Source organism: Microcaecilia unicolor, chromosome 2 (assembly GCF_901765095.1).
Source record: "Microcaecilia unicolor chromosome 2, aMicUni1.1, whole genome shotgun sequence".
Lineage (NCBI taxonomy): Eukaryota > Metazoa > Chordata > Amphibia > Gymnophiona > Siphonopidae > Microcaecilia > Microcaecilia unicolor.
This window is the reverse complement of record NC_044032.1, coordinates 388,100,001-388,126,825: the sequence shown is the minus strand read 5'-3', so window position 1 is coordinate 388,126,825 and position 26,825 is coordinate 388,100,001. Positions and strand designations below refer to the sequence as shown.

General features: G+C 45.4%; 1 protein-coding gene across 1 annotated transcript in view; it reads right to left on the bottom strand.

The window, feature by feature from the left end:
- Positions 1 to 26,825, bottom strand: part of CCDC158 (coiled-coil domain containing 158) — a 1,152,460-nt gene that overhangs the window by 1,088,705 nt on the left and 36,930 nt on the right. The window contains exon 4 of the mRNA XM_030192135.1: positions 23,369 to 23,517. Within this exon, the coding sequence (XP_030047995.1) occupies positions 23,369 to 23,517 (149 nt within the window). The remainder of the gene's footprint in view (positions 1 to 23,368; positions 23,518 to 26,825) is intronic.

The window sequence follows — 26,825 nt, the reverse complement described above, 5'->3', positions numbered from 1 at the left end:
TAGTGCCCTGTTATTTAATTGTAAAAAGTTTAACTGCTGAGTAATTATGTCTCAAACATTTTTTCTCCTTATTTTCCACCTCACTTGGGCTTAATATGTTTTGTTAATTGCTCATTAGCACTTTATTGTTTTTAGATTTTGCTCATACTTTTAAACTAGTAGCAGGAGGACTATTTTGGATCTTCTATAGGTATGTGTCCTTTTTTTTTTTAGTTTTATCACTGGTGCAATAGAGAGTTGTTTGTAATAGTTGTACACATGTAGAGAATCATCCATTTACAAACCACATTAGACTCTATTACATATCTTTTGTACTGTTTATAGTCCTTTGAATTTTGGCTTCTTTTATATAAGCGTTTGTAGCTTATACACTTTTGACTATTTTACCATTATCAATCTATATATGGAAAGCTTTTGATGTCTAGCATTGCTTTTAATGTTTTATTTGTTTATGATTTATTGATTTAATTGGTATAAGTTTTATGTGAGTTATTTATTGGATTGGTTATAATTCAATTTATATGTCTGAACTGGCAGTTGGCCCCTGATGAAGCCTGTATGCAGGTGAAACTTTATCATATTGGGCACTTTTGATTAATAAACTTCTCTCTACTATATTTGGTCTGCTTCGTCTGTTTACTGCTGGAAGCTAGGCCAGAGACCTGGAGCACCAGCCTGAACAACCTACCATCTCCTAGAGGAAGAGAAATACTAGAGTTTTCCACTGAGCACCAGCCCCCTTATATCCATGATATCACTGGAAAAGTCAGTTTTCCTACATCCAGCAGATAAGCAGGCCGAGAAAACAACCCACTAGAAAGCATGATGCAGCCTGAATGCTAAGGAAGCACAGTTATGCACATTATCACATAATTTAGAGAATATTTAAGTTATTCGCATATTTCTGACATCTAGGTGTGAGCACTAACTTAAACCAGTCATAGAGCTGGTGTAAACTAAACAAAACAGTACTTTTATACTGCACTGCAACCACCTTGTCAGTTCTATGCGGTTTACATCAAAAAGAACCAGGCATACCTGGGAAGTAACAATCAAAAAAAAAAGACAAACGCCAAATAAACTATAAGAGAATCCAAAATTAATCTTATTTCAAAAATTCTTCAAATAAGCATGTTTTGAGGGTTTCTCTAAATAGCAAGAGACTACTGAAAGATCTAAGAATAACTGGAAGCTCATTTCAGAATTGTATTCCTGTACAAACAAATGAGGACTGAAAAACTGTCTTGAATCTCACAAATTTTGAAGAAGGAAGATGTAAAAGTTAAGAATTCCGTAGTTTTATGGTGTTACCCAACAAGAAAGAGTAAATAATGACAACATATATTCAGAAGCAAGACCATGTAAAGTTTTGAAGATGACTGTATAAGCTTTAAAATATATTCTAATGGGAAGCCAGTGGGCCCTCACCAAAAGGGGTCACTATCATACTATTTGGTAAAATAGATCAAATGAACTGCCACATTCTGCAAAGTCTACAACCTCTTTAAAGTTAGTTGTGTGCATGTAATAAAATGTACAATACAATAATCTAGATGGCTTAAAATCAAGGCCTAAACAATCAACCTAAACTGGGGGAATTCAAAGCAGTGTCTAATCTTTCTTAGCGGGGGTCATAGCTACGGGTGGGCCTGTTTTGTCTCAGTTTTGTCTCAGGTCCACCCAGAAGAAGAGTCCCAATCCCTCCGTGTCTCCTCACCCTCTCCCACCCCCGCCGCAGCGCTTACATTTAACGCTATCGGCGCTGCCTGCTACTGCACCTCACAGTATCCCACCCCCACGGCAGCGCTTGCAATTTGCTATCAGCGCTGCCTGACAGCAACTACAGATGCAGCACCGACACCCTGCTCTGGGGCCTTCCCTCTGCCGCGCTGATGCAACTTCCTATTTACATAGGGTGGGACGCGACAGAGGGAAGGCCCCGGAGCAGGACGGCAGTGCCGCGTCTGTAGTTGCTGTCAGGCAGCGCCGATAGCAAATTGTAAGCGCTGCCGTGGAGGTGGGACACGAAGACACTGAGGTGCAGGAGCAGGCAGCACCGTTAGCATTAAATGCAAGCACTGCAGCGGGGGTGGGAGAAGGTGAGGAAGACAGTGGGGTGCTGGCCCTGCAAGAGGAGGAGGCTGAAGGGAAGGGAGAGGTGCTGGCCCTTGGAGGGGAGGGGCCTGAAGAGAAGAGAACTGTGCCTGACTTGCGAGGGGCAGGGGGAGAGAACGGAAGGTACTGGATTTGCAAGGGGGGTTGGAGGGAAGGGGAGAGGAGCTGGATATGTGGGGGGGCTGGATGAAAGGGAGAGAGGAGCTGGATATGTGGGGGGGGGCTGGATGAAAGGGAGAGAGGAGCTGGATATGTGGGGGGGGGCTGGATGAAAGGGAGAGAGGTGCTGAACATGTAGTGGGGGCTGGATGAAAGGGAGAGAGATGCTGGACATGCAGGGGATGGCTGAAGGGAAAGGAGAGAGATGTGGACTTGCAAGGAGGGCTGGAGCAAAGGGAAAAAGGTGCTGGACCTATAGGAGGGCTAGAGGGAAGGGAAAGAGATGCTGGACAAGGGAATAAAGGAAGAGAGGGTCAAATGCTGAACCCACAGTGGGAGAGATCCAGATGCATAAGGGGAAGGAAAGAGAGAGGAAGAGAAGCTGGTTGGGGTGGAATCAGTGAGGAGAGGGACACATTGGTGTGGAGGTGGGAGAAAGTGGACATAGGGAGGTGTACAGACACAGAAGGGAGATGATGGGCATTAGGTGGGAGCATGGGGACAGGGACACAAATGTGAGATGCTGTATGGGGATGGCATATGGGCACAGAGGGGCAATGCCTGACAAGGGAGGGGGAAATGGAATACATATACAATGCTGGACACTGGAGAGGGGGTATATGGACACAGAGGGGGGAGGAGATACCAGACAAGGAGGAGAATAGGAACACAGAAGGGATATGCTGGGCATGGGGTGCATAGATGCACAGAGGAATGATGATGGATGAGGGGATATGAACACGGGAGATACTGGACAAGGAAATATAGGAAAACAGAGATGGGAGATGGATGATGGACATGGAGAAAGAAGAAATGTCAAACAGACAGGAGACCCTGGCAAGTGAGTTAAGAGAAGACAGAGAGAAGCAGAAACCAGAGAGACTGGGACCAATATGATTTGAAAAATAAAATGACCAGACAACAAAGAGGTAATGCACGCGTCAACCTTTACCTACTTAAAGCACACAGATATGGAACGCACTGCCGCGCAACTTGAAAACGATCAGCGAACTAATGAACTTCCGCAAACTACTGAAGACACATCTCTTCGACAAGGCTTACCACAAAGATCAACCAATGTAAATACACATAACTCCCCCACACATAGTCAAAACTGTCTTACAATATACCATGTTTTATCATTATTATGCTGTCCAAGATTATTCTGTAACACTAAATGTCTATTTTTAATGTATTTCCACCACTCGTGATGTATTGTAAGCCACATTGAGCCTGCAAAGAGATGGGAAAATGTGGGATACAAATGCAATAAATAAATAAGTACAAAAAAATTATTTTATTTTCAATGTTGTGAATATAATATGTTGGATTTGGATTATACATCTTGCCAGAGTTGATGTTAAACATGGCTGGGGTCCAGGACAGAAATCTAGGAAAGGACCCCAAAGTCCGTGCCTTGAGCTTCCAGCAGGCGGGCTTTCTCTGGCCAGGGAAGCAAGCACAATTGCCCTAGTGGGGGATTTCCAGTCTGGCACACCTGGTGGGTGGAGATGGGCAGCCCCTCACAGAAGAAGAACTACTGGGGAAGGTAGGCGATTCCTGGGGTAACAGATTTGCTATAAGGCAAGTGCAACACTACATCACTTCTCTCCCGGGAGACCCTTTGAGTACTCGGTTGGGGGATAAGGTACAAGATTTCTTTCACTCTTAGGGTGAGGGCGAGTTTACGATATCTTTGCTTCACAAAACAGTATCAAGATGGCGACCCCCCAGAGATTATAGACAGTTGAAGAGTGCTTGGGAAAAGGAATTGGGGGTTGGAGTAGCATCATGGGATATCACTAAATCGATAGCACGAATACCCTTGTTAGTATCTGATGCTCGTTTAAGAGAATGTGCCTATCGCTGTATTCACAGGGGATATGTAACTACAGCTCAACTAGCCCATATGGGAGGGAATCGGAGTCCAGAATGTCTCAAATGCAGAAAAGGACCCTGGCACAATGCTACATATGTTTTGGAGCTGCCCCACCTTGAAAAGGTTTTGGACACAGGTCCGAGGTTTTTGGGAGGAACGGCTGGGGCTTCGGATCCTGGGGACAGCTGAACAATTGCTTTTAGACATCCCGGGGTCATTTAGAGGGCAGAATCGATTTGAAACAATATTGCTCCGTAAGATGCGCTTACTGACCAGGAAATGCATCTTACAGTACTGGACAATTAAAGATCCTCAAGCATATTGGCACTGGAGAAACCAGTTGCACCAGCTGGTATCTTGGGAGGCTGGAGAATCTCGGCTCTCAAAGAATAAGAGAGTCACATTTTTGGCTGTCTGGGGTCCTTATCTGCGAAGTCTAAGCCATAGAGGTCATAGTTTACTCTTAAATGCAGGGTGAACTCCACGGGCTGTTACTGAATAGATCTCCAGGTCTGGGGGGGGAGGGGGAGGATAAGTACATCCTGATGGGAGTAAATAAAAATGCTGTAATAAAAAAATTCAAAAATGATACATGTTCATTAACAAATGGTTGTATAGTTAGATCGAGGTTTGATGAATGTTATAAGCAGTGCCTTGTATGACAATGTTTATGTTGCTGCAATATCAATAAAAACCGTTTAAACATAACCTTCGCCAACTGCACATGCAATTTTTTTTTCCTAGCAAATACATTTCCTTCAAGACACCTACCCGCTTTTTATCTATCCCAGTTCGTTTTTATGCATATTGTGTTGGCAAAGGGTATTATAAGAATGTTTTATGTGTACTGTCATTTGAATGTTTTGCTGTGTATTAATGTGAACTGTTCTAGCACAATCTCTTATTAATTGTTTGATATAATTTATCTATTTCCATGTTTTTACCTTGCTATTATAATTGTTTATTATGCAGGTAGGAGTGTTTTTATTATAGTCATAACTCTTACTATAATTGTAAATTGCCTGCGTTTAGTTACAGCTTCAGGACACCTTCTTTGAAGCAGTCGGGTAATCTTAAATAAAACTCAGCACAAAATAATACAATAAACTTAATAAATATGTAGTACAGAAAATAAAACATGACAATATTAATCATTAAAGAGAACTCGGCTTACCTTACTCTCAATAGGAGAGTCAAGCTGTGAAACAATTACAAACATCCTACCCATAATTTCAGAATAATTAGACCTCATCTGTAAACTAAAGCATGTACCCATCCTCTTCCAAAGGGGTGACTTCCCCCCACCCCATTAGGTTTACCCCTTTGGGAGTGACCATCCCCTAGTTTGGACTTCTGCTTTACAGTGATCTGGCTGCAAGGAGGAGTGGGCCATTACCACCCCAGCAGCAGAACAGCAATGAATCAGAGGCATCCTTTTTTTTTATGGAGGCATGGAGGCAGGTGAAAGAAACCTCCCCAAGATCTCAATGAAGAAATGAAAGCTAATGAAGGCTACTAAAAGTAATTCTTGTGCTGATGTGTTATACAGAATGGGTGGCAGAGCTGGTGGTTGGGAGGCGGGGCTAGAGCTGGGCAGACTTATACGATCTGTGCCGGGGCTGGTGGTTGGGCGGCGGGGATAGTGCTGGGCAGACTTATACGGTCTGTGTCAGAGCCGGTGGTGGGAGGCGGGACTGGTAGTTGGGAGGCGAGGATAGTACTGGGCAGACTTATACAGTCTGTGCCAGAGCTGGTGGAGGGAGGCGGGGTTGGTGGTTGGGAGGCGGGGATAGGGCTGGCCAGACTTATACGGTCTGTGCACTGAAGAAGACAGTATAAATAAAATGTAGCACATATGAATTTATCTTCTTGGGCAGACTGGATGGACCGTGCAGGTCTTTTTCTGCTGTCATCTACTATGTTTACTATGTTTAGCTGCAACCCCTAACACCATCCCTGGCATGTGCCATCTTTATATTTTGCACAAGAGAAAATGCCTTTCTTTCTTGTTTCTCTGGTGTTGTACTACATGCAACGTCTGGTTTCTTGGGGTTTCTGTTTAATTTATATTTCTAGAGTTTGTGGTCACTTATTCTGTATTTGGCATTTGTGTTCTCTGTATGTGACTGAGGTATTCTGTTAGCATGAAGACTCTTTGTAGCATTCTGTAGTAATTTGGCTTGTTCAGCTTTCCTGATAAATGTATTTGTATTTTAGGGCCCCACTATAATATTTAAGGCACTTCCTTTTCATAGGTAGGATCCTCGCTTTTGGAAGTTAGTGTTGGCATGGTAGATTTGCTCTAGGTTCTGAGTGACTTTTGTTTTATACATTTTTTAAAAATTAATTTATAATAAGTCTGTTACTGAGATTACACTAGAAACCAAAATTTCTTTGCATGATGAGTTTTATGGGGAAATGTCCTTGCTGTGCTCTCTATCCATTGTTGGTGGAGGGCCAGGAGGTTCTCAGGATGCAGAATGTGTTTGGCTTCAATACGTGTGTTGGGGTACCATGGCTCAATGGGGCTGAAGTGCAGTCTATTGCAGTTTCCTTAGCTATCAATTGGTCAATCACTGAAGCCTGCACTGCAACCCTTATTGAAGTTATGGGGAGTGAGGTAGAGGTTGAGCATGGAGTGGTGTAGGGACAGAGCATGGGTGCATCGGGTTGCTGTTTTTTCTCTTTCAAAAAAAGTTGGCAACTCTAGTGCCCACCCATTCAACTTGTTGGCCCACCCAAAAATTGCCTTCTGCTTACACCACTGCTTCTTAGCCTTCTCAGACTAAAAAAAAAAAAAAATTTTTTTTAGTTAGCTGTGTCACGTTTCTCAAAAGAGAAACCGGTATCCAGAACTACACCCAAAATGTTTAACTCTGATTCAATTGGAAAATAAATATTGTTTATAATAATCATATGCAGAAGCAAGAAGTAGGAAAGGTAGGCTCTTCTAAAAACCGGAGGAGACATCTATAAAAAAAACCAATTCCTTATTGCAAGCGAAGTGACAACAACTCAACACAGCTGTGTTTCGGCGCTAGCTCACACCTTCAGGAGTCTTATGATGTATAGCTGATTGTTTAAAGTCAATAGTTTGTTACAAAAAAAACTTTCATATAAGGTATAAACTTCCACTGAAAGAACAGAGAAGTGACCGTAGTGTAGCAATAGCTTCAATGAAGGAAAACTATCGACTTCACACAATCAGCTATACAGCTGTGTTGAGTCGTTGTCACTTCACTTGCAATAAGGAATTGTTTTTTTTTTATAGATGTCTCCTCCGGTTTTTAGAAGAGCCTACCTTTCCTACTTCTTGCTTCTGCAACCTTTTACGTAGGAACCAGTGTACCTCCACCCCTTTGGGGTGGTTTTCTTTGCTCTATAATAATCATATGACATGAAATATTCTGTCTTGGATTAGAAACAATGAAAAATTTTGTTTTGTCCAAATTTAATTTTAGTTACTAACAAGGGTGTCCGCTATCACCACTACTCTTCGCGTTATATTTAGATCCACTAATTAGGGATATCCATGAGTGCCCGGAAATACCTGGAGTGAAAATACAACAACAGGAGTTCAAATTGGCCGCCTTCGCTGACGACCTGCTAGTGATCTTAACGAAACCGAAAGAAGCATTAGGAACCTCTTAGAAGTCTACCGAGAGTTTGAAGACTACTCGGGATTCAAATTAAATTTAGACAAATCGGAGGTGTTGGCTATAAACTTAGAAGCCCAAAGAATTTGGAATAGAGATTTCCCTCTAAAATGGTACGAGAGATTTATACAGCCTAAATGTTAACAAATTACTGGAACAGACAACCCAACAATTGGATTCCTGGAATACTTTAACGGTGTCACTGGCGGGGAAGATCTGTCTTGTTAGGATGGTGATATTGCCGAGATGGGTGTATGCCCTCCAGACGTTGCCAATAAAGATTCAGCAAATAGATATTAAGCATTATTACCGTCTCGTGATGCGGTTCTATTGGGCTGGGAAACTAGCTAAACTCCAGCAGAAATGTTTGCTGGGAGGATGGAAACAAGGGGGAATGGGGATCCCAAACATTAAATACTATAATATGGCCTGTTTATTGCGACAGGTGAGAGACTGGATATTTTCCACTCAGGTACATACACCTCTTGAGCTGGAAAAAGATTTCTTTACACCATATAACCTTATAACGTTATTACACACTCAGAATAAAACACTTCCCTACAGATACCAACATAGTGTCTTATTTCTGCCCATTAGAGAAGCGTGGAGGTTTTGTGGGAAATTGTTGGGGGGGGGGGGGGGACCCATTTGTAACTGAGCTCCTAACAATTAAAGGTAATCCAATGTTCCTACCAGGGCTAGAAAATAACACCTTTACTAATTGGGGACGAAGAGGAATAGCTAGCCTGAAGGATGTTTTAGAGGAAGACGGGACTATTAAAGCGATGTCACAATTGCGGACCTTAGGGATGGCGAGCTGGGAGGACCACTTTGCGTACTGTCAACTTCAACACTATATATAAACTTTTAAAGAGAAGCCCTAAATAAAAAATTGGGTGAACATCTCAGAAGGGTTTTTGAGGAGATTTCTGAAAATGCCCCCTCCATTTCCAATATACACTCGAAACTATGAGAGCTGGTGCCTGGGAAGGAGCTAGCTCAAATACGACAGCGCTGGGAAAAAGATTTGGGAAGGGATCTGACAACTTGGGATATTGCAAAGCAAATAAAAGGTATTCCCAGGGTCAAAGGGGGAGCAGGTCTCAGAGAATGTGCGTTTAGAGTGATACATAGGGCCTATTTTACCCAGGTACAGTTGCATAGGTCAGGGGGAATCCAGTCAGCTATCTGCTTGAAATGTAACAGGTCTAATAACACACTATATCAAGCGCTTTGGGAATGTACTCTAATACAGAGATTTTGGAGACAAATAGTATCATTTCTAACACAGTGAGTAGTAAAATTGATATGAATCCGGTACAGTTAATTTTGGACCAACAAGAAGCATAGACTAAAAACTGACAAGATCATGTTTTGTCGCAAGGTATGTTTGGTTGCAAGGAAATGTATAATGCAGCACTGGACTTCCGCAAACCCACCGACCTTTTGGCACTGGCGCAACCAAGTGCACCAACTGATGACCTGGGAAGCGAGAGAAGCGAAAGGAACATACAAAAGAAAAGTGCACTGTCTCAAAATTTGGGGATGCTTTTTGGATGGGATGACCCAGAGAGGGAGAAGTCTTATTCTCAATAGTCTGTAACAATAATTAAGATAATTGTAGTGGATAAATATGTTTGCTACAACCTGAAAAGGGAAGGAGGGGGAGATAATGAGAGGACGTACGAGACCTGTTTGAATGGGGAGGGGGAGGGGGAAGGGGAATAACATAAAAGAATGCTAAAATAGTAGGTATGCTTGTATTGGAACTCATCATTTTATTTTACTGCCTTTCAACAATATGACTACCAACATATTGGATGCAAGGGAGGGGGAGAGGGGAGAAAACGAGAAAAGCAAAAATGACAGGGGTTATGGATATATTGATATAATGATAATGATATGTTATTTACTCTGTTAAAAGCCAAGTTTCATGGCGGTGTTAATTTCTCAATAAAATTGTTGAAACATATGAGTAGGGTTACCATATTTGCAGAGACAAAAAAAAAGGACACAAAAAATAAAATGCTGCCCAGCCCCAGCCTGCCCCTCCCCAGCCGCACAGTCACCTTGACTCCTTTCCCCCCCCCCCCCCCCCCCAAGGAAGGAAGATTCTAAAAACAGTGAAAATATAAACAACAGAGATGCATTTTCTTCCATAGTCTAAATACAAAATTAGAAAAGATGGTAAAATTATGCCTTACCTACTGATAATTTTCTTTCCTTTACTAGCAGCAGATCAATCCAGGAACTGGTGGGTTGCGTCCATCTACCAGCAGGTAGAGACAGAGATTACAAAGCTGAAGGCAGTGATACCAGACGGTCAGCTCCTCCTTCACTTCAGTATATGTCTCATCACCAAGCAGAATCAGACAAGAAACCAGGAAGCCTTCCTCACCAACCAAACACAACAGAAACTCATCAGTCCGACTTAGAGAAATCATGACCATGATGGACTCTTCAGTGGTTTCTGTTCTCTTTCCTCTTCTTTTTTTTTTTTTTTTTAACTAAAGACCAAGACAAGAACAGACAGACAAAACAAATGCGGCTGACAGAGGGCAGGATCCTGGATTCATCTGCTGCTACTAAAGCAAAGAAAATTATCAGCAGGTAAGGCATAATTTTATCTTCCTTAGCGTATGCAGCAGATAAATCCAGGAACTGGTGGGATGTACCAAAGCAATCCCTAATTAAGGTGGGAAGTCGCTGCTCCCCAAGACAGGACAGCCGCTGCAAATACAGCATCTGAATAGCAAAAGCACACCCATTCCAACCAAGAAGTACATAGCAACCTCATGGAACAAGCCTGCAACACCACCGGCAGGACGTGACCTTCCAAAAAATTCATGGAAACAAAATATCTGCAATCCAACAAGAAATGGATCAGAGGCCGCTGTCCCATGGCAAGAACCAGAGAGGTCAAATAGAAGTAAACATGCGACATCTGCAAATGCTGAAGGAGAACCATCCGAACATCCAGAAGACAAAGTGCCGCGTACTCACCCTGAACCCCCCCCCCCCCCCTGGAAAGGAGGGAAGAAAGAGTGGCTGATAAAGGAGAAAAGCTAAACCACAGCCAGTAAGAAAAAGAGGAACCGTATGCAAGGTCACTCCAGAGTCAGCAAATTGCAGAAAAGGAGCTCGGCACGGCATCACTAAAAATTCAGACACTCTGCATGCTGAAGAACTGGCAACCATGAACACCGCTTGAGGCTCCTAAGGGAAGCCTGCTGCAAAGGATCAAAAGGAGTCTGAAGCAATGCTCAGTAGACAAGGAGCACTAAGCTAGGCTCGTAGAACAAGAACAAGGTTTCAGCAGAAGAGGAGCAAAGCACTCTGCAAGAAATGCACCATATCCGGGTGCGAAGCCAGAGAAGAGCCCAACACTCACTCCTAGAAGTAGGCTACTGCCACCTGCACCCAAAGTGAATTAGAGGCCAGGCCATTCTGCAACCCATCCTGCAGAAAGAAATCAATCACTGAGGAACAGATACCCGCAATGGAGACCAAGCATGGGCCACAACCATGCCTCGAAAAATCCTCTACACCCGAGAATAAGTGATCGAAGTGGATCACATACAAGCTCGCAATACAACAGTAATCACCGTGTCTGAAAACCTCTGTTCCTCAGAGTCAACCTCTCAAAAAACCAGGCCATCTGTAACAGACCCTGAAGGAAGAATCCGGAGTCAAGAGGAATTCGAAACGGAGGTGCCACCAGGAGCTGCACCAGATCCACATACCAAAGGCACCGTGGCCAATCTGGAGTTACCAGAATGACTCGACCCTGGTGGCAAGCGATCCAAAAAGAACTCGGCCGCAGAGAGGCCACGGAGGAAACATTATCGAAGAATGTCCTCTGGTGAAGGAGCTGAACAATCAGCCCTACCAAATCGTCCTCTCTCTGACAGAAGAAAGAAGGCACCTTGGCATCCAGTCGGGACACCATCAGATCTACCTCCGGAGCTCTCACCTTAGGCCAAACTGAAGAAGCACTGGTGCGGAATAACCATTCCCGCCAACACCAGAAGACGGCAGAAGAAGTGAGCTCACCGTAGGAAAAGCCCGCAAAGTGGGCCACGGAGAAACAGAACACAAAGTCTTCTGCCCACTCCATGGGGATGACACGCCTTGGTGGCCAGGGCCTGACTCCCTATTGAAGAAGCAGCCACCATGGTCATGTTCTCTGATGGTACAAGCACTGTCTGGCCCAAGACAAGTCCTGAAAGGCTAGAAGACAAACAGCACCAAAAACAGGTCCAGGTGGGAGATCAGTCACACCATCTCCCGTACCATCCACTGCCCCAGAGGCAGAAGGAGGTGGCAAAGGGCTCTCCAGTCCAAAGATTTGCATCCGTGACCACCACCATCCACTGCGGAGGCGCCAAGGCATCCCCTCAGCAGGGAGGAATTGGGGAGCCACAAGTTCATGCGCAGCTCTGCTGAAAACAGCCATGGAAGACGCCGCTGACACTCCTGGAACACAGGAGACCACCTGAAAAGACGCGAGAGCTATAGATGTCACATGTGAGCACAGCCCACGGCACTACCTCTAAAGTAGCCACCACAGAGCCCAAGACATGAACGCATTGCTAGGCCCAAGGACTCAGTGCCCCAAGCAGACTGCACACCCGAGTCTGCAGCAAGATCCTCTAGGCCTCAATCAAGAAAAAAATTGTACCACAGCTGTCTGGGATGGGACGAGGTGGCTCATTTGAAGGGTGACCACCCAGCCCAAGGATTCCAAAGCGAGAATACCAGGGAAGATTAACACATCTACAGCAGGGTGCACTCTGATGCCATCCTTGCGGAGAATGCCACAACACTTCCAAACCTAGCAAAAGGTGTATGGAGACTTAGCCATGCCAAAAGGCAAAGCCTGGACTGAACATAAAGGTCCAGAATGGCCAACCAGAGAAACTGCAAATGAGGGGGCCAAAGAGGAAACAGCAGAAACACTTCCTAGAGGAGAAGTGCAAGGAAGATTGCTAAATTGAAGTAGCTTTACAATATTGCTAGCTGTCCAATACAAAGAAAAAGTGCAATAAAAGCCTTACAGACACTACAACATACAGCTAGATAGAGGTGCCGCTGATACTGTGGAAGCTGGAACTGGTATGCAATAGTTTGACTAGTGTCAAAATGCAATACTAGAAGAGCAGCTCTGCTGTGGGAAACCAACACAGCTAACCTCTGGCACTTTTTTTTTTTTAAACGTAGTGTTAGCTGTCCCAGCTATGCAACTGTGAGAAATATGTAAATATATTGCTTTTTCACTTAACAAAATTGCAAAAGTGAAATACATAGCTTATATCCTTGTGTGAGTGTGCATATACTAATATTGCAGGTCATTCCTAATAAGGACCACCACATTAATACAAGTGAAATTAATATAACATATTAATTTACTTTGAGAATTAGCAGTTTGAAAAGCAAGATGTTGCTAGCTAACAAACAATGTGAAAGCAAGATAAGCTATAACCAGTGGGGGGGGGGGGGGGGGGGGGGAGAAGCCCAACATGCCTGAAACTGCTGATGCAGAAATTTATGAAAGTCTCAAGGACAAGAAGGTCTGAAGGCTGAGATAAGAGAATGTAAGCCAAGCATAAGAGCTATCCATGAGTGGATACCTGCTAGATAACACCCGAAATAGGAACTCTGTAGCTATGGAAGAAAAGAAAAAGGGAACAGAATAAGGGGTGGGGGTTAACATACAATGCTTAGCACTATAAGTTATAGATATGAAATTAGTATCCAATGAAAAATTTAGGGGCAGAAACCTATGTTACAAGAGAAAGGAATATAAACTGTAAGAATTAAGGTATGTGTGTGCCTGCTTACTATGAGAGACACCCATTCTTGCAAGATTGTATTTTGAAATAATAAATTAAGACTTGCTGCACCAATTTGTTTTGGAAGTTCTTTCTTTGTATAGGATCTCAGGTTATCTGGGACCAATTTCTAACACAATGAACTGCTTATCAAGGCAAGCAATATGGGAGACTGAAGTAAAATATGCCCCATATGAAAAGGAGCTGAGGACTACAGCTTCTAGTATGATACACAAACCAGCCTTAAACCTATGACCTTCAGGTTGAAAGCCAGCCATCTTCCAGAAAAAAAACTATTTTCTGAAACTACTGCACCTGGAGATAATGCCCTCATGGCAGCACTGAGGTTCCATGATTACCATGGAGACCAGAGCACTAGCCCCAGAAAATAACAATACGCAACATTTCTCACAGAAACTTGGAGCCAACAGAACTAAACCTAGAAACTCCCTTGTAAAGGTGCAGAAAAAAAAAAAAAGAAAACCTACAGCACCTGTATTCCCAGGCAGTCTCATATTCAATAAGAAACCAGGCCCAACCCTGCTTAGCTTCCAAGATCAGAGGAGATCAGGCACACTCAGGGTGGTGTGCCCGTAGGCAATACTTATACTGCCAAAATAAAGAGTTTTCCCACAAAAGAAGTAAGGGAAACTTTCAGGGTGTTTAAGTAACTGACATCAAAGAAAAAACTGAGGGAACCAAAAAGTCTGTCAATAAAAATACGAAATAGGCCCTTTCAGAGGGCCAACACATAGGGAGTCCTGCTCTGATGCTGTTGACTGTTTCCACACCAGGAACAGCCTTTAGCCAATGCAGGAACTGTAAGAAAATCTTAACTCACCACAAAACAATGAGGCCTATTGGAAACTGCTGCCATCAATGCACTCACTTAGGCAAACATGGCTTTGCAGCTCAGATGATTCTTGCTGCCTCTGTGCAGAAATGGACTGCCCTGAAAAAAACTCCCTCTGAATAGAGGAAGACAGGAGAGCAATGGAACCTGCTGCTGTGCTAGAGAGTAAACATCCCCTCTTCGGAGCAGGGTCCATCACTGGAGACCTGGAGACTGAGACAGGGAACAAGCCAGAAATCCAAAGGCTGAACTAAAAAGGAACTGATAGATCCCCTACCACACCTCTGCAACATATAGGCATAAGAAGCAGCAGAATGAACTCGGGGGGGGGGGGGGGAGGTCAGAAGCCCCCAGCCCCAGAGAAGCCCCCAGATTGGCTGGCTGTGCATCCTGAAAAACAAGGCGAACTGCAGAAAAACCATCAGATTCCTTCTTGAAAACCTTGCTGTCTACAACCCATCCGCCTAAGGTGGATGTAAAAACTCCCTCGAGCCCGAAGCTATCGAGGACGAACCAGAGAGGGATCCCAATGCCTCCACTTCCAACACAGCACCCAGCCGCCTCTCATCGAACACCAGATCTACCGCAGAAGGTAGCAAAGTCATTACTGTACCCAAAAAAACCCTCAAAGGGGGCAGGCTACAGATAAATGCTAAGGTGGCAAAAGCAACTTCAACCAACAGACATGGAGAAAAAGGATGAAATCTGAGGTACAAAACAATTCCCCCAAATCAGGAGAGGTCGGTACAAAGCCTGAAGGGGTCCCCATAGCAGAGGCGAAGCCGTCAACGCAGGCAACAGTCGGAAAGCGGGAGCTGCATGAGGAGGTGCCAAAAGAAAATGGCGCTTGCACCCGATGCCTCAGCACGGGAATCCCATTTGAGAGAAAGAAATCTCTGGTGCCTGCCTGTGCACCTGGCAACACATGTCCCCGCTGCCGCCAATGTTTGCTCAGAACACGAGCTTCCTATGGTGGCCTCTGCCGCCAATACCGCACATCCCCCAATAGCAGAAAAAAAATGTACTCACCAGAGACGCGCAGTCAGACTTCCTGTCGTCAGCAGGATCTTCCAGGCAACCCTGCCATCAAACCGGCTCAGCAAGCTACACACACACACAGCAGCTTCAGAGACGCTGCCCCCAAGGCTTCTCTTAGCAACCTGCTGCCCTGTTGCAGTTGCAGAGCCTGTCCCCCAAATCGCTTTTTTTTTTTTTTTTTGAACAGTTGATAGCAGCAGCAAACAGAGGTCTGTTGTGGACTAGAGGGGTTTTTGTTTTTTTTGTGAGGAAGGCTACAGTCCAAACAACAGTCCAGATTCTGGGAGGAAAAGGACCACAGGCTAAGGCAGGGACCCAGCCCACCAGGTATACCCCTAAAATTGGCACAGAGCCCACACACCCCCTAAGCTCAACTGGCCAAAGGGCCCAGGAACAGGACCAAGAGATGAATCCAGGAGCTGCAGAGACACTATCACCTACTAGAGATAGAGATACACTGAAGTGAAGGAGGAGCTGAACATCTGGTATCACTGCCTTCAGCTTTCTAATCTCTATCTCCACCTGCTGGTAGATGGACACAACGCACCAGTTGCTGGATTCATCTGCTGCATAAGCTAAGGAAGTACATTTCCAAAAAAAGCAAACATCCATGAGCAGAAGGTTCCCCTTTCCTTTCCCTCCCATCTATGAGCAGCATGTTCCCCTATCTTTCCCTCCCACCTATGTTCCCCTCTCCGCTCCATCCCCTTCTATCCATTTGCTGCATTTCCTCCTTTTCACTTTCATTCATTTACAGCATGTCTCCCTCTCCCTTCCTTCCTATTCACGAGCAGCTGCCCCCTTCTCTCCCTTCCATCCACGAGCAGCTTGCCCCTTTCTCTCCCTCCCCTCCCGGCTCCACCCTGCAGCCCTGGTGGTCTAGTGGCATTTTTGGGGCAGGAAAGAACCCCACTCTTTCCTGCCCATTGCCGCTGACCTCCCCACTGCCACCGCCCTCCCCACTGCCACCGCTTCTTGAAAATGGCTGACGAGACTTCAAGCAATAGCCTCACAAGACTACTGCATAGTCTCGCGAGGTTGCCACTTGAAGTCTCGGCAGCCATTTTCAAGACGCAGCAGTAGTTGGGAGGTCAGCATCAGCGGGAGAAAAGAGTGGAGTTCTTTCCTGCCCCAAAGAGGCCATGAGACAACCAGGGTGCGCTACAGTAGGCAACCACTATTTATTTAGTTAGTTATTACATTTCTATCCCACATTTTCCCGCATAGCAGTAGGCTCAATGTGGAGGAGTAGCCTAGTGCAGCGGACTTTGATACTGGAGAAATGGGTACGATTCCCACTGCAGCTCCTTGTGACTGTGGGCAAGTCACTTAACCCACCATTGCCCCAGGTACAAAATAAGTACCTGTATATATGTAAACCACTTTGAATGTAGTTGCAAAATACCAAAGAAAGGCGGTATATCAAGTCCCATTTCCCTTTCCCTTACAGGTTCCAGAGAGGAGAGTACCAACTCCGGGAATATATACAAATGAGTAGCTACCCAATCTTCCACTAACTTAACTCCAAATAATAGGCCTACATCCAAGGAATAAGTAAAGTGATATCATCTGCATAAATAGCGAAGTTACTTAGCTGTAGGAGGTATTCTCCGAGGACAGCAGGCTGATTGTTCTCACATATGGGTGATGTCCACCGCAGCCCCAGGTCCGGAAAATCTTCCTAGGAACAAAAGTTGCTAAAGCCTTCGAGCGCGCGGGTGCGCGCATGCGCAGCCATCTTCCCGCCCGTCGCGCGAAGGTCCCGCTTCAGTCAACTTATGAAGCAAACCCAAAGAAAGGAACAACTCCAAAGGGGAGGCGGGCAGGTTGGTGAAAACAATCAGACTGCTGTCCTCGGAGAATACCTGCTACAGGTAAGTAACTTCGCTTTCTCCAAGGACAAGCAGGCTGCTTGTTCTCACATATGGGTATCCCTAGCCCGAAGGCTCACTCAAAACAACAAACAGGGTCAATTGGGCCTCGCAACGGCGAGGACATAACAAAAATTGACCTACGAAGAAACATCTAACTGAGAGTGCAGCCTGGAATAGAACAAAAATGGACCTAGGGGGGTGGAGTTGGATTCTAAACCCCGAACAGATTCTGCAGCACCGACTGCCCAAACAGACTGTTGCGTCGGCTATCCTGCTGAAGGCAGTAATGAGATGTGAATGTGTGGACTGATGACCACGTCGCAGCTTTGCAAATCTTTTCAATGGTGGCTGACTTCAAGTGGGGCACTGACGCTGCCATGGCTCTGACATTATGAGCCGTGACATGGCGCTCCAGAGTCAGCCCAGCTTCGGCATACGTAAAAGATATTCAATCCGCTAGCCAATTAGAGATTGTGCGTTTTCCGATGGCAACTCCCCTCCTGTTGGGATCAAAATAAACATACAACTGGGCGGACTGTCTATAGGGTTTTGTCTACTCCACGTAAAAGGCCAATGCTCTCTTACAGTTCAAGGTGTGCAACTTGTCCTCACCAGGGCGGGTATGAGGCCAGGGAAAGAATGTTGGCAAGACAATTGACTGGTTCAGATGGAACTCCGACACCACCTTCGGCAAGAACTTAGGGTGAGTGCGGAGGACTACTCTGTTATGATTAAACTTGTTATAAGGTGCACACACTACCAGGGCTTGAAGCTCACTGACTCTAAGAGCTGAAGTAACAGCCACCAAGAAAATGACCTTCCAGGTCAAGTACTTCAGATGGCAGGAATTCAGTGGCTCAAAAGGAGGTTTCATGAGCTGAGAGAAAACGACGTTGAGATCCCATTACACAGGTGGAGGTTTGACAGGGGGCTTTGACAAAAGCAAACCTTTCATGAAGCGAACAACTAAAGGCTGTCCAGAGATAGGCTTACACTCTACACATTGATGATAAGCGCTAATTGCACTAAGGTGAACTATTACGGAGTTAGTTTTAAGACCAGACTCTGATAAGTGTAGAAGGTATTCAAGCTGGGTCCATGTAGGACAACAAAAAAAAGGATCTAGGGCCTTGCTGTCACACCAGATGGCATTCCTCCTCCATTTGAAAGAATAACACTTTTTCATGGAGTCTTTCCTGAAAGCAAGCAGGACTCAGGAGACACCCTCTGAAAAACCTAAAGATGCCACTTCTAAGCTCTCAACATCCAGGCCGTGAGAGCCAGAGACTGGAGGTTAAGATGTAGACCCTTTTCATGAAAAGACCAAGCTCCTTGAGTGTGAAGCCCATCTAAATGAGCTCCCCCACCCCAGGAGGGATGCATCCGTCCTCAGCACTTGGCCGAGGAATTTGGAATGGACGTCCCAAGGTCAAATTGGATCGAATGGTCCACCACTAAAGGGAACTGCAAAAATCAGTGGAAAGATGGATCACATCCTCTAGATCCCCTGTGGCCTGGCACCACTGGGAAGCTAGGGTCCATTGAGCTGATCTCATATGTAGGCGTACCATGTGAGTTACATGAACTGTAGAGGCCATGTGTCCTAAGAAACTCAACATCTGCCGAGCTGTGATCTGTTGAGATGCTCGAGCCATGGACACAAGGGCCAGGAGATTGTCTGCCCTTGTCCGAGGAAGATAAGCTTGAGACGTCCGTGTGTCCAACAGAGCTCCAATGAACTCCAAAGTTTGAACCGGAACGAGATGGGACTTGGGATAACTGATCACAAACCCCAGTAGAGCTAGCACTTGAATAGCCATCCGCATGGACTGTAGAGCGCCTGCCTCAGAGGTGTTCTTTACCAGCCAATCGTCAAGATAAGGGAACACATGCACTCCCAGTCTACGTAGCGACGCTGCGACTACAGGCAAGCACTTTGTGAACACTCTGGGCGCAGATGCCAGACCAAAGTGCTGTGATCCTAGCTGAAATGGAAGATACTTCCTGTGAGCTGGGAGTATCAACATGTGGGTGTAAGCCTCCTTTAAGTCCAGAGAGCATAGCCAATCATTTTCCTGAATCATGGGAAGAAGGGTGCCCAGGGAAACCATCCTGAACTTTTCTCGGACTAGGAATTTGTTCAGGGCCCTTAGGTCTAGGATGGGACGCATCCCCCGTTTTCTTCTGCACAAGAAAGTACCTGGAATAGAATCTCTGCCCTTCTTCCCCTGCTGGAATGGGTTCAACCGCATGGGCCTTCAGAAGAGCGGAGAGTTCCTCTGCAAGTACCTGCTTGTGCTGAGAGCTGAAGGAATGAGCTCTTAGTGGGCAATTTGGAGGTTTGGATTCCAGATTGAGGGTGTATCCTAACCATACTATTTGAAGAACCAACCAGTCAGAGGTTATGAGAGGCCACCTTTGGTGAAAAAATATCAACCTCCCCCCGTCCGGCAAGTCATCTGGCATGGACACTTTTTCGGTGGCTAAGCTGCACTGGAGCCAGTCAAAAGCCCGTCCCTTGCTTTTGCTGGGGAGCAGCAGGGGCCTTGGCACACACTGTTGATAAAAACGAGGGCACTGGGGCTGAGTCTCAGTAGGCTGGCAAGACAATGGAGTGTACCTACGCCTAGAATAGGAATAGGGAGCACTCCAGAGCCCACCAAATACTTCCTGGATGAGGAGGCGGAAGCAGAAGGCGCCCTGCGGGAGAGAGAAGCCATAGCATCTGTATGCTTCATTATCTGTCAACTAGATCTTCCACCTTCTCTCCGAAAAGATTCTCTCCGAAAAGATTATCCCCCCCAGCAAGGAACATCCGCAATCCTCTGCTGGACTGAATGGTCCAGGTCAGAAACATGCAGCCATGAGAGCCTGCGCATCGCTATACCTTGAGCAGAGATCCTGGATGCTACATCAACAGTGTCTTAAGTGCCTTGGCCAAACGTTTACGGCACGTCTTCTGCTGCTTGACCAGATGGCAAAAGGGTTCAGACTACTTCAGAGGGAGGACATCAACTAAACAAGACATCTGCCGTACCAAGTTCCGCAAGTGGATGCTCATGAACAGCTGGCATGACTGTATACAGGCAATGAGCATGGCAGCCTGGTACATTTTCCTCCCAAAAGAATCCAAGGTCCTAGCTTCTCTGCCTGGGGGCGCTGAAGCATAGTCTCTAGAACTCTTGATCTCTTGAGGGCGGAATCCACCACCATTGCATTGTGAGGTAACTGAGACCTCATCAACCCAGGCTCCCCGTGGATACTATACTGGGAATCTGTCATTTTGGGGACTATAGGGGCAGACAGAGGGGATGCCCAGTTCTGCATAAGGACTTCCTTCAGTACCTTACGCAAAGGAGCTGTCACTGCCTCTCTAGGTGGAGAAGTGTAGTCCAGGACCTCGAGCATCTCAGTCCTGGGCTCATCCTCCACTTCTACGGGGAATGGAATGGCCTGAGCTATTTTCCACACAAAGGATGAAAAGGAGAGGCTCTCAGGTGGAGACAGTCTCCTTTCAGGTGGAGGGGAAGGTTCAAAGGGAATCCCAAAGAACTCATGAGAAAAAGTACCTGGGATCTTCTTCTGACTTTCACTAGCATTCTTCCTCGGTGTCGGAAAGAACTTCCCTCATTGACTTCCGAGACTGAACTCGCCTCAACGCCCAAGATCCATGGTCTCGAGGGCGATGTCAAGAGGCTGACTCTTGCATGGACTGCTGCAAAGCTTCCTCCATTGATGTGGATGGGGAACCAGCCTGGGTGGCAGCCGATGCCGGGGCTGCAAGCAGCGCTTAAGTCAGAGACCTCACTACGGGTGGAGAGCCAGGCATAGCTACAGCAGATGGCACAGTAGGCGCAAGTACCTCCGACGCTAATGACGTGTGTCACAACAGTCCTTCCAGCAGCTCTGGAAGCAAGGCCTGGAGCCGCTCGTCGATAGCCGCCATCGGCAAAGGCTGCAGGGCCGGTGGGACAGCAGGTTGCAGAACAGACGGGGATTCTGGAGCAGAAACTGGACTGCTGGAAGACAAGAACATCGATACCTCCTAAATAGAGGGGGAGTGGTCCTCCTGGCATCGACGCTTCTTGGGTGCCGAGTCCCTCAGTGCCCCAGAGTTCCCAGCACCATGCATCGATGGAGAACCGTTATCAGTGCTTCTTAGCCTTTGCGCGATGCACCTCACCGAGGCTCCTCGGTGCTGACAAGAAGACCATCAAATCCCCGTGTCGCCTCAGGGTCGGGTTCAATGATGGACGGTCCCGGGGGGTCTGCATAGCAGGAGGCCTCGAGGCAGGTGGAGACCCACTCGATGCTTCGCTACTCCGTGTGTCTCGGTCTCTCAGCAGCCATTCCTACCTCCACTCCCAACATCGATGCATCCCTCAATGCCGATGTCGAAGGACCAGACCGAGCCCCATAAAGTTTCTCACATTGGGCTTCTCGAACGAGTCTTTTAATTCATACAAAGACAAAGGACACAATGAGCTGGGCTATGGTCGGTCCCAAGGCACTAAATGCACCACGAATGGGTATCAGTGCCTGAGATGGTCTGGTTGCATCGAGTACAATGTTTGAAGCCAATGGGAGTCTTCAATGACATGGAAGGGAAGACAGCACTGGCTAAATCAAAAGATGCAATTGTGCCAAAGAAAAAAGGGCACAAAAAGAGGGAAGGATCCGGCAGAGCAGGCCTAAAAATGGCCGCAACGAAACGAGAAGGAAAGGGAACTTGATGCGAGGGAAAAAACTAAGTGATTTTTTTTTTTAACAAAATGAAGAGTAAAAAGAAGAAAACCCGAAAGTCACTCAAAGAGTATGTCAGGCTCTTTCCCGGGCACACAGAGGAGCCACAGAAAAACACTGCTGCTCGTCGCGCAGAAGAAAAAGAACTGAGGTGGGCGGGAAGGCACTCCGTGCATGTGCAGTGGAATGCACATCATGCTCAGAAGACTCTAGCTAAGTTTTTTGCTATATGGAATGCCGGTTCCCGGGCTGGCACAGATCGCCGACCCACTTGTGAGAATATTACAGCTTGCTTGTCCTCGGAGAATATCTGTTTCTAAAGACCATTTGCCTAATTCAGCTATCCTAAAATTTAAACCAATTAGTAGCATTTGAGGGTTTGATGGCCAGTTTACAAAAGCACATCTGTGTTTTTAATACAGTTTACAATAGTGTAACCAAAATGGGCCAATTTAAGTTTCTATGTTTTCATTCATGTCTACCACTACCTTACAAGGGGCCTGATTTACTGGGTTCTCCCCCTTCCCCACCATCCCTCCCAAAGACAACAAATGGGCAAAAGCCTTACTAAATGGATGTTCACATGTGTACAAAGGAGTACAGAAAGAAGCCTTCAACCAGGCCTTTAATAGAAGAAGTAACTAATTGTTAGTCTCACTCACACACACAAGGAGTGACTCGGGCTGCATATACTGCAGCAGGACATGTTTATCCACTCCTACCCTAGCTGAGATAATATTTAACCATCTCTCTGACCTCATGTGCAACTTTTTTAAAATCAGTCACCTTACTTTCTAACTCTTCCTACTTTCTTACCTATCCATATGTTACATCTTTGCTTTACCCTTCACTATCAATTATAATGTTCTATTACGAATTGTGTTGACATTGTAAGTAGTATACTATGCCATACTTTATATTATTTGAATATTTTTTTTACTGCTGTAATTGCCTATTGCTCATGTTTGATCTATTCTTACTGTGTGTACACTGCCTTGAGTGAATTCCTCCAAAAAGGCGGTAAATAAATCCTAATATAAATAAATTAAATAAATAAATTAAATAATATTTAAGTAGAAGCTGCACTATCATAGAAGAACACTACTATCTGAAAAACACTTTTTTTTTCTTTAGTAATAGAAAGAGTACAATTCTCTTAATTTTAACCTCCAAGAAGCCTTCAAGTATACCCTTAAAAAGACAACTTTTATAGTATTTACCAACAGATGGCTCGCTTAAGTTATCAGAAGATTCATCATCAAGTGTATCCTGCATGGAAAATGTTAGTCTATCCATGGAGACTTTTGCAGTAACTTTCACATTGTCCTGTAGATTCTGAGTTTCCTTGGATTGTTTTTCCAGTTCTTTCCTATACAAAAAAAAAAAAGCTGTTCATATAACTGTAAGAAGTTCTGTTACAACTTTACAATACCAGCATTTAATAAGAAGCTTCAATAGACTTTCAAAAACCACTATAAAACAGAATTTTCCTTTACTTACTGTATAACTACTTACTCTCTCTTTCTTGTTATTCTTTCCAATCCATGGAAGTTGGAAAGAATTACACAAAAGGGATTGAGACTGTCTTCTGGCATCTGTCTGTCCGTCCATCCATATAACTGAGGACAAAATAACTCTAGAAATTTAACAGATGGGATGAAACTTTGCATAAGAGAACAACTGGCAAAAAGACAAAAGTTCAAAAATGGGCCAAACTGTACTGGAGGTTCCAGAGATATAAGCACCCAACCCCAAAAATCCAATGGCAGAAGGAGTTCTAGGTTCTCTAGCAGTGGAGGAGTAGCCTAATGGTTAGTGCAGCAGGTTTTGATCCTGGCAACCTGGGTTCGATTCCCCTGCAGCTCCTTGTGACCTTGGGAAAGTCACTTAATCCTCCATTGCCCCAGGTACACAAATTTAGACTGTGAGCCCTCTAGGGACAGAGAAAGTACCTGCATATAATGTGTACAGCGCTGCATACGTCTAGTAGCGCTATAGAAATGATTAGTAGTAGTAGTAGAATAATTAAAAGAATAGGATGAAACTTGGCATGTGGGGAAAAAAACAGTAGCAGACATGTTAAATTCAAGAATGGGCAAAATCAGACCACTGGTTCTAGAAAAATAAAGCCCCAATACATTTTCATAGGAAAAGGAGTTTCAGCTTCTGTAGCATACAAGCTTACATAGAAGGAAATTTAACAGTTTGAGAGAAGGGCAGAGCAGTTTAAAAGTCCAACATTTTTCAACCGATATTCTACAGCTGCTCCCCAGGTGTGCTGCTGAGTCAGAAAGAATCCCCTCCAGGTCACAGGTGTCACCACGGGGTGGCAAGTGCCACCCCAAAAATTGCCTTGCCACCCCAAACAGAATCAGTGCACTTCCCCTTCAGGACTGAATTTGTTTTACTATCTTCCTCCTCCCACCCCCTCGGGTCTATCTCCTCTCTGCCACAATTCTACAAACTTTGAGGTTAATGGCAGCTATTATAACAGGCCTTCTTCCTCTGTCCACCCTGGGGTCCTTCCTTCTCACGCGACTTCCTTTTGCCGTGGGATGGATGCGGCAGAGGGAAAGCCTCTAGATAGCCAGAGAAAGACCTGTTCTACCGGCAACTGCAAAGGTAAAATTAGTCCTTACATGATCATTTTCTTTCCATTAGCCCTAGCAGATCAATCCAGAGACTTGTGGGTGGTGCCCCTCTACCAGCAGGTGGAGATAGAGAGAACTACAGAGTTGGTATATGTGGTCAGGTGCAGCTGCCAGAACCTCAGTATTGTCAATACCAAAGCAGGAGAATAAACAGATATCCTATTTAGAATTCCTCTCCTGTCTATACAAATGCCAATCAGACTTCTCACCCACCCATGCGGGAAGATAAAGCATCAAGGATGCTAGGAAGTACGACTGAGAAAAGTCTTCTTCTTTTTTTTTTTTTTTTTTTAAGAAAAACAGGAATCAAACACTAGAAGCAACCCTAAAAATTGAAATGAACAACTTTATCAAACACGTAGAAATATAATAGGGCGGGCCTCTGGATTGATCTGCTAGGACTAAAGTAAAGAAAATTATCAAGTAAGGACTAATTTTACCTTCCATAGCATCCTGCAGATCAATCTAGAGACTTGTGGGATGTATGAGCAGTCCTCAACTGGGGTGGGAAAAAGACACCCCTGCAACAAAAAAAGAAGCCCCGAAAGCCACTTCCTGACACACCAATACATCAATTCTATAATGCTTAGTGAATGTATGCACTGACGACCGAGTAGCCGACCTACAAATCTCATTCAACGGAATGGAACTGTACTCCGCGAAGGAAGTAGCCTGCGCTCTGGTAGAATGTGCTTTAAGGTGTAATGGAGCAGACTTTCCCATAGCTATGTATGCTGATGAGATCGCTTCTCTAAGCCACTGAGCTGTTGTGGCTTTTGAAGCCATCTCACATTTCTTTCGGCCTGCATGAAGAACAAAAAGATGATCAGAGCAACAGAAATCATTAGTGACTTCAAGATATTTGATTAGTATGCGCCTAACATCGATGCATCAAAGTGCCCAAACCTCAGTGGGATAATCCTCTCGTCGAAATGTTGGAAGGAAAAGTGGCTGATTCAAATGAAACCGCAAAACCACCTTTGGAAAAAAGGATTTCACCATCCTAATGGAAACCCTGGCCTCCATAAAATGAAGAAAGGGGTCACTGCATGAAAGGGCCCTGGTCCTGCCCCCGCCCTTAACTCCACCCACTTTAGCCTCCCCAAACAGTTGGGCCACCGACCGCCTATGAAGGTACCGTGGCTCAGAAAGCTGAAAGCCCCGCTATCGAGCACCAAGACTCAAATGTGCGCCAAACTCGAGCATAGGCCATGGAGGTAGACCATTTTCTTGTTTGTAACATAGTAGTAATCACTCTGTCCAGGAACACTTTCCGTCACAAGCGTGCCCTCTGAAGAGCCAATCCATAAGACCAAAGGGGGAGGGATCCTCCATTTGGACGGGACCCTGATGTAATAGCCCCCAACTTTCTGTTAGTTTGAGAGGGTGATAGACTAACAGACGTACCCAAGTCCGCGTACCACGGATGCCTGGGCCAATCCAAAACCACCAGAATTACTCGACCCGGGTGACGGGCAATGCGTCCCACTACCCTTCCCACCATCGGCCATGGTGGGAAAACATAGAAGAGAGTTGTCGGCCATGGTTGAAGAAGTGCATCAATCTCTTCAGAGCTGTACTCCTTTCCTCTGCTGAAAAAATGGGGTACTTTGGTGTTGTTTTTGTTGGCCATCAAGTTGAGAATTGGAATCCACCACTGCCTTGTGATCTGATTGAAAACTGACATGGAGAGCTCCCACTCCCTTGGATTCAACCAATGACAACTGAGGAAGTATGCCTGCACAATGACCCTGCTATGTGGGTTGCTGAGAGAAGGGGATGATGAATCTCCGCCCAAGTGCAAAATAGGGTTGCCTCCCTTTCTAAAGGAACACTCCTGGTGCCTCCCTGTTTGTTGACATACAATACTGCCGTTGACATACAATACTGCCGTTGCGTTGTCGCATAAGACCGGAACCGGATGGCCCTGGATCCAAGGGAGAAAGGACAGTAGCGCCAACCGAATTTGCACGAAGTTCCAGATGATTGATGGACCAAGTTGCCTCTATCTGAGACCAAGTGCCCT